Source organism: Balaenoptera acutorostrata, chromosome X, assembly GCF_949987535.1.
Source record: "Balaenoptera acutorostrata chromosome X, mBalAcu1.1, whole genome shotgun sequence".
Lineage (NCBI taxonomy): Eukaryota > Metazoa > Chordata > Mammalia > Artiodactyla > Balaenopteridae > Balaenoptera > Balaenoptera acutorostrata.
This window is the reverse complement of record NC_080085.1, coordinates 59,917,307-59,925,551: the sequence shown is the minus strand read 5'-3', so window position 1 is coordinate 59,925,551 and position 8,245 is coordinate 59,917,307. Positions and strand designations below refer to the sequence as shown.

Sequence of the window (8,245 nt, the reverse complement as noted above, 5' to 3'; positions counted from 1 at the left end):
TTTATGGCTGAGTAATATTCCATTGTGTGTGTGTGTGTGTGTGTGTGTGTGTGTGTATATATATATATACCACATCTTCTGAAGTCAATTGTCTGTTGATGGACACTTGGATTGTTTCCATGTCTAAATAGTGCTGCTATGAAATTGGGTTGTGTGTATCTTTTTGAATTATAGTTTTCATTTTTTCCAGATATATACACATGAGTGGGATTGCTGGATCATATGGTAGTTCTATTTCAGGTTTTAAAGGAACATCCATACAGTTTTCCATAGTGGCTGCACCAATTTACATTTCCACTAACAATGTCAGAGGGTTTCCTTTTCTCCCCACTCTTTCCAGTGTTTATTATTTGTAGACTTTTTGATGATAGTCATTATGACCAGTGTGAGGTAATACCTCACTGTGGTTTTGATTTGCATTTCTCTAATAATTAGCGATGTTGAGCATCTTTTTATGTGCTTGTTGGTCATCTGTATGTCTTCTTTGGAAAAATGTCTATTTACGTCTTCTGCCTATTTTTTGATTGGATTTTTTTTTTTGATATCAAGTTTTGTGAGTTGTTTACATATTTTGGATATTAACCCCTTGTCAGTCACATCATTTGCAAATATTTTCTCCCATTCTGTAGATTGTCTTTTTGTTTTGTTGATGGCTTCCTTTGCTGTAAGATAAGCAAAGATTTTTATGATCAGGACATGAGTGCTAATCAAATAGGAAAATATTGTTACATTGGATTGTATTAAAATTAAGAAGATCTGTTTATCAAAAGATACCACTAACAAGTCTAACAAGTGAAAAGACAAGTCACAGAGTATGTAAACATATTTGTATTACATATATCCAACAAAAGTTTGTATCCAGAATATACATAATCACACTATGGAATACTATACAGTAATGAGAATAAATGAATTATTGCTACACATTATAACAAGGATATATGAATCTCACAAACACAATATTGGGTGAAAGATACCAGACATGAAAGATTACATACAATATAATTCCGTTCTATAAAGTTCCAAAACAGATAAAATCAATCTATGATGTTAGAAGTTACCTTTGTTAGAGTTACCTTTGAGAGATAGTGACCAGGAACAGGATATAAAGTAGAGGAGGGGTTCTGTTCTATTTTTTGATCTGGGCACTGGTTACAGGGTGTGATCACTTTAAGAAAATTCATCAAGTCATACATTTAAGATATATGTACTTTTCTGTTTATGATATACTTTAAAAATTTAGTTTAAAACTTGGATTGGCAAATAGAAAAATGAGTGTGCTCCAGGTTTGGATCTGGAAAAATAATTTGTTGTTTTCTATTTTGTTGATGTTTTACTTTAAAATTGGTTTATTGGATAATAGCTTAAAATATAGTAATATTAAAAGTAAATCCAAAAGACAAAACAGCAAAGGGCCTTTTTTATGGTAAACGTGATGTTTGATGGTATACTTCTCCTCTACCCCAAAAAATAAAAGGTCCAAAATAAACAAACTCAAATCCCTTCAGCGTCTACTTGGTTAGTAATCCATACCTGCCTCCAGGGCATTCATAAAGCAGCATCAGCCCAGGGCTCTTCTTTTAAGCTTAGCTCTTTGTTTTGGCTCTTGGGGATTTAGCTTGATTCCTTTTGAGCTCGGTAATGTATTTAAAAGGATATTTGTTATCTTTTATCCAGTATTTTTAAGTGTTTTGTAGGAGAAAGTTATTGTCAGGATATCGAACATACAACGTTGCCAGAAATGGAAGGTGTAGTCCCATTTCTATATTCTGATAACTCTCAAATTCCTGTCTCCTCCCCTGACCTCACCCTTCATATCTAAGAAATATCTCATATACCTGTTTCACATCTTCACTTGGATGTCTAATAGGCATCTCAAACATATTCAAAATAGAACTTTTGATTTTCCCCTCAAACCAGTTCCTCCCCTAGTCTTTCCCACCTCAGTGAATTGTAGCACTATATAAACATATACTGAAGCCAGAAATTTGGACGTAATCCTAGGTGTTACATCCAAAAGAAAAATCCTCCTTTTCCCTCACCCCCTACATCAGCACATCCTGTCAAATCCACTCCAAATAATATACTTAATTCCTTCACTCCTTTTTATCTCCACTGTAACCCATTTCCCAGATCCCATCATCTCTTTCGCAGGCTACTTCCATAGCCTCCTTATTTGTTTACCTGCTTCCACTCTTGAATCTTTCTGCACAAAAGTGGACTGACTGTATCAATCCCCGTTTTAAAATTTGCCCATACTCCTAGAATGAAATCCTAGCTAACTCCTTATCACAGCCTTCAATGCCCTTGACCATTGATCCAAAACTCAAAGAGGACTGGTTAACTGGACAGCACATAACCCTTCTATAAATGGGGCATCTGCTACTCACTTCCAACAGATTGTCACCTTGTCAAATGAGGATCCACAATTATCAGTTCTTTTGATATTTTTTCCAAGAGAGCTAGAAATCTAGGTCTAGATATGGGATCTTCTGATTTTTAATTATTGGCAGTTAAAGATAAAACGAAAATGAAACAAACAGAAGTAAGAGAAAACATTGTGCAGGCCAAATCAAACACCTCTGCCAGCTACTAATTTGCAGCTAACCTTGGCCCTAGATGATCTGCCCTGCTTGACTCTCCAAATGGTCATTTTTATGACTCTGCCCCAGGCTTACTAGCTATAGCAGACACTGTCAAAATCTTCTCATATCACTTAGATCTGTCATTTCAGTGCATTCTCACTTTCCAACAGCCAGTGTCTGCATCTTTGAGCCTGGCTGCTTTTCTGGAGATTTGGAAGGTCACTCTGCTCATGGAGAACAGCCATTGACCAATGACTTCAACTCTCTTACTCCTTGAGTTGGGTAATTTTGAGACGTGTGTTTTGCCCCATTTCCAAGAGTTTTCCTGAGGTATTAGGACTGCTACCCACTATGTAGCTGGCTTATTAACATACTCTTTACTGGCTACCCTTTATTGGCTGTGTTTCTTTCCCTGTGTCATTTTCTCATTGACTACTGGTATTCCCCTAATCTCCCAATAAACTACTTGCACTCAAATTCTTGTCTCAGGGTCTGCTTCTGGAAGAACTAAAACTGAGTAATAGCCTTTTTTCATTTTTTCCAATGAGTCAAGCTTGTTCCTGCTGCAAGTCCTTTGCCTTTGCTGTTTCCTCTGCTTATATGCTCTTTCCTCAGATGTTTGCACTGTTCATCCTCCTCTTTGTTCCTATCTTGGTTCAAAAGTAACCTCTGCAGATAGGCCATTCAAGACTACCCAAACTATAATAGTTCCTCTGTCCCTTTCACTGTCAGTTTTATTTTCTCTGTGACCTTTTCACTGCCTGAAGTTATCTTGTTAATTTACTTGTTCACGTGTTTACTGTCTATTTACCTTCAGTATTAGCTCCATGAGAGCAAGAATCTTGTCTGACTTGTTTGCTGCCCTATCATGGGTGCAGGGCACTAATTAAATGAACAAGTTATTATTTCCACAATTCTTGGAGCTGGAGTTCACTTCCCCTAGTACTCTATCCCTTGATTCTCTATTCTTAACCTGACCCCCAGGATGCCACAAAGCCAGTGCACGTGGGCAAAGGGCAAACTTCCTAACTGGTAGGTAACACAGATCTCTCAGATTCGTGTCTTTAGAAGTCCCCATAAGGGACTTCCCTGGTGGCGCAGTGGTTAAGAATCTGCCTTCCAATGCAGGGGACACGGGCTCGAGCCCTGGTCTGGGAAGATCCCACATGCCGCGGAGCAAATAAGCCCATGGGCCACAACTACTGAGCCTGCACTCTAGAGCCCGCATGCTGCAACTATAGAGCCCACATGCCACAACTACAGAGCCCGTGTGCCCTAGAGCCCGTGCTCTGCAACAAGAGAAGCCACCGCAATGAGAAGCCCACACACCACAACGAAGAGTGGCCCCCGCTCACCACAACTAGAGAAAGCCTGCCCACAGCAACGAAGACCCAGTGCAGCCAAAAATAAATTAAAAAATAATTTTAAAAAAATTAAAAAAAAAGAAGTCCCCATGAGTATATTCCAGTTATGAATCCTTTTCCTCTAAGTCTTAATAATATCTTGATTTTTTAAACTTATTTTTGTTAAAAATCCCACTTTGTTTTCTGCTCTCACTCTTCACACTGGTATATTGACAGTTGAGGCTTGGAAGCGCCATTCCCAATTTCCTTCCCAGTCATTTTCTCCTGCAAATCACTGAGTGTCTCTCTCACTATTATTCTTCTGTCGCTGACATGCCCGCTGTTGTCTATAGTATCTGGTGTTACAGTCTGATATGGGCATGTTTTTCACCCCCCCCCCATTTCCAGTTAAAGTCATCTTGATCAGATCGGCAAGTCTCCAGGCAACCACATTCTTCCCTAGTGAGATGCACTTGATCCTTAGCCAAAAGCCTACCATTCCAGTGTGTTAAGCCATCGCCCAAAAAAAAAAAAACAAATCTGCACAGCTCTAACCCTTCCCTGCATCATCAGCTGTGCTGGCTGCTGCCACCCCCACACCTAGCCTCAAGGGACCTCTGACCTCTCAAGCTAGCCCTGCAGCAGCTGAGATGTAGACAAATCCCATTTCTCTTGGTTCAGATGAAACAATATTGGAATTTCTCAAAAGGAAATTTGCTAGGAAACAAAGTGAAAAACAAAACCAGAGAGAGAGAAGGAGAGGGGGAGAAAGAAGACAAAAGCTTAGGAAAAGATGCATTATAGAGTCCCGATTCCTTATCCTGAGATAACTATACTCTGACTTCAGATTGGTTTGGCTGGCACAACTAACAGGGCACACAGGATATGAGAATATAATCCTTCAACCTTTTCACAAAGGGGTGATGGGGATAGGGTGGGGGAGGGGCTTGCAGGAAAGCAGAAAGAGTCTTTGTGTATCTGGACTGTTTCATTCCATGGAAATGGTACCCAAGAATGTGTATGGGCTATTTCATCAGCTCTGGAGGGGCAGGAAACCCCATCTACCATACCCTGTTACACTGGAAGCTGCCTGCAACCTTGCTGAACATGTTTATTAGTTCTGATAGTTTTTTAGTGGATTCTTTAGGATTTTCTACATATAAGATCATGTCATCTGAAATAGAGGTATTTTTACTTCTTCCTTTCCAATCTGCATGTCTTTTATTCCGTTTTCTTGCCTAATTGCCCTAGAACTTCAGTACAATGTTTAATAGAATTGGCAAGAGTGGACATCTGTGTCTTATTCTTGGTCTTAACAGGAAGCTTCCAGTCTTTCACCATTAAGCATGATGTTAGCTGTGGGTTTCACGTAGATGCCGTCTCACTAACTCTTTCAGGGACCCATGCCTTATTTTAAAGCTCTGCTATACTTTTTGCATTTTCTTTCTTTGTTTTAATTTTAACCTCCTTTACTTTTTGTACATTTTCTCTCAGAAAAAGTCTAACTTGTCTCTGCAGTGCAGAAATCAAGCATGGAAAAGCTTGATTTTCTTTCATTCATCTGTTCAGCAAGCATTTATTAAATGTTTACTCTATGCCAACACTGTCCTAGGTTATTGCAGATACAACACTGAATAAAATAAAGTCCCTATCCTCGTGGAGTTCACATTCTAGTGATGAACTTAGACAGTAAATAAATAGTGAAGATAAATATAAAGAAAGGTAAATTCAGAGAAGGAAGAAAGTTAGGCTCTGTGGGAGGGAGGGCCTCAGGAACTACTTTATAGTGAGAGGTTAGGGAAAGCCCCTCTGGAAAAGTGACATTTTGGCTGATAGCTGAATGATAAGAAGGAGCAAGCCATCGGAAGAGCTTGGAGAAGAATGTTCTAGAAGAAGGAAAAAGTGCAAAGGCCTTGAGGTAGGAATAAACCTGCTGACTGAGGGAGAAGGGCAACTAGGAAGGCAGCCCAATGTGGCTGGAGCAGAGGGAGGGAGGAGGAGAGTGGGAGGTGATGAGGACAGATAAGTCATCAGGCAAGGATGTTGGAGTTTACTGAGTGTGATGGGAAGGTGTTAAACCGGGGGTACTGTAATCTGATTTAAGTCAGTAAAATTCCATCTGGCTGACATATCTATACATATCTTGGATATCAGCCTTTGTGAAGCACAGGGTTCACTGGAGTTGGTTCAGAAACTCAGGGTAGTTGGAGAGCCCCTGTTAACCTCTGAAGCTTCCCCTCACACAGCAGCAGAAGGATTCTTCTAAAATATAAGTTAGATCATGTTTCTCCTCGCCTTAAAACTCTCCCACTGCTCCCTGTTTCTTTGAAGGTAAATACCCTCTCAATGATCTTCCAGTCCCTACAATATCTGCCCCTCCCCATGTCTCTCTGCCGTCCTTGCCATCACTCTCATCCCCACTTACACTCCTCCAGCCATACCAACTCCCTTGGCTAGTCCTCAAACTAGCCAAGCATGCACCCACCACAAGGCCTTTGTACTTACTGGTTGTTCCCTTTGTCTGGAATGCTTTCTTGCAAATATCTGCTCAAATACCACCTTGTCAGAGAGGCCTTCCCTGACTGATGCTATTTCCTCTCTGACCTCATCTACCACTCTCACACGTTTGCTCACTGCATTCCAGCCACATTGGCCTACTTGCTGTTGTTCCATGAGCTTAGCAAGCATACTCTCACCTGAGGGCTTTTGTTACCACCTCCTCTGCTCCAAGCATGATGGCATTCATTTAAGTAAAATACCAGTGCGACAGAAACCAGGGGTCAGTGAAAAGGAAACATGTGAACAAGAAGGTGGCAGTCTGAGCCTGGAGTGATTATCTGAGTCAACTAGTATATGATGGCTACAGAAACTTTTGTGGTTTCTTTTGTCTATTGTGAAATTTTTATTTTTATGATCATAAAAGCAGTAGATATTCATAATAGAGAGTTTGGAAAATAAGAAATGTAACAGCCTGGCCGTTTCTCAAAAAGTTAAACATAGAGCTACTATAAAATTCAACAGCTCTCGGATCGCGTGGCCGGCGAGCAAAATGGCGCTGAAGAAAGACAAGAAGCCTAAGAAGTCAACCTGGAAGTTTCATTTGGACCTTACTCATTCAGTAGAAGATGGAATTTTTGATTCTGGAAAATTTGAACAGTTTCTACGGGAGAAGGTTAAAGTGAATGGAAAAACTGGAAATCTTGGGAATGTCGTTCACATTGAACGCTTCAAGAATAAAACCACAGTTGTTTCTGAGAAACAGTTCTCTAAAAGGTATTTGAAATACCTTACCAAGAAATACCTTAAAAAGAACAATCTTCGTGATTGGCTTCGTGTGGTTGCATCTGACAAGGAGACTTATGAACTTCGTTACTTCCAGATTAGTCAAGACGAAGATGGATCCGAGTCTGAGGACTAGATGAAGCCATCCCTTTCAGGGCTTTGCTTGCTAATAAAACAAATGAAGTATACAAGAGAAACATCTTGAAATGGACCTTTAGTTTATCAGTGAATAAAAAGCATTACTCTGTATGTTAAGCATTCATCTCTTTGATTTAAGTGTATGCTGTTTATAGTGCTGGCTTTCCTTTAATACTTTTTAAAAAAAATTTTTATTGGAGTGTGGTTGATTTGCAATGTTGTGTTAGTTTCGGGTGTATGGCAAGGTGAGTCAGTTACACACATGCACTCCTTTTTTTTTTAAGATTCTTTTCCCATATAGGCCATTACGGAGTATTGAGTAGAGTTCCCTGTGCTGTACAGCAGGTTCTTATTAGTTATCTGTTTTATGTATGGTAGTATGTACATGTCAGTCCCAATCTCCCAATTTATCCCCCCTGCCCTTATCCCCTGGTAACCATAAGTTTGTTTTCTACATCTGTTACTCTACTTCCGTTTTGTAAATAAGTTCATTTGTACTCCCCTGTTTTTTTTTTTTTAATACTTTCTGTAAGCAGTATTTAAATAGCCTATAGCTAGTGGAATTTCTTCCAGGATTTCTGAAGTGTACTGCTTCTACAAATGTCCTCGAGTTAAAGTATATAGTGAAAAAATGAAGCACAATTTTGGGTATAACTTTATATAATAAAATATTTAAATTCTAAAAAAAAAACAACCAAAAAACAAAAACTCAACAATTTCACTGGTAGGTATCTACCCAAGAGAAATAAAAAAATATGTCTAAACAAAGACATGTAAACTAATATTTATAATAACATTATTCATAATAGCCAAATAGTAGAAACAACCCAAATGTCCAGCAACAGATGAGTGGATACACAAAATACAATATATCCATAAAATGAAATATTATTTGGC

The 8,245-nt window shown here is 39.2% G+C and overlaps 1 protein-coding gene across 1 annotated transcript; it reads left to right on the top strand.

Annotated features, from left to right (window-relative positions):
- The first annotated feature begins 6,965 nt into the window (after positions 1-6,965).
- Positions 6,966-7,475, top strand: LOC103013169 (60S ribosomal protein L22-like 1). The gene has a single exon (XM_057538534.1). The coding sequence runs from the start codon at positions 6,978-6,980 to the stop codon at positions 7,344-7,346; it is 369 nt and encodes a 122-aa protein (XP_057394517.1). The 5' UTR covers positions 6,966-6,977; the 3' UTR covers positions 7,347-7,475.
- The last annotated feature ends 770 nt before the right edge of the window (positions 7,476-8,245 follow it).

Bases quoted from the DNA above. Each gene is read 5' to 3' on its own strand.
- LOC103013169 (XM_057538534.1), top strand. From the start codon at position 6,978: ATGGCGCTGAAGAAAGACAAGAAGCCTAAGAAGTCAACCTGGAAGTTT.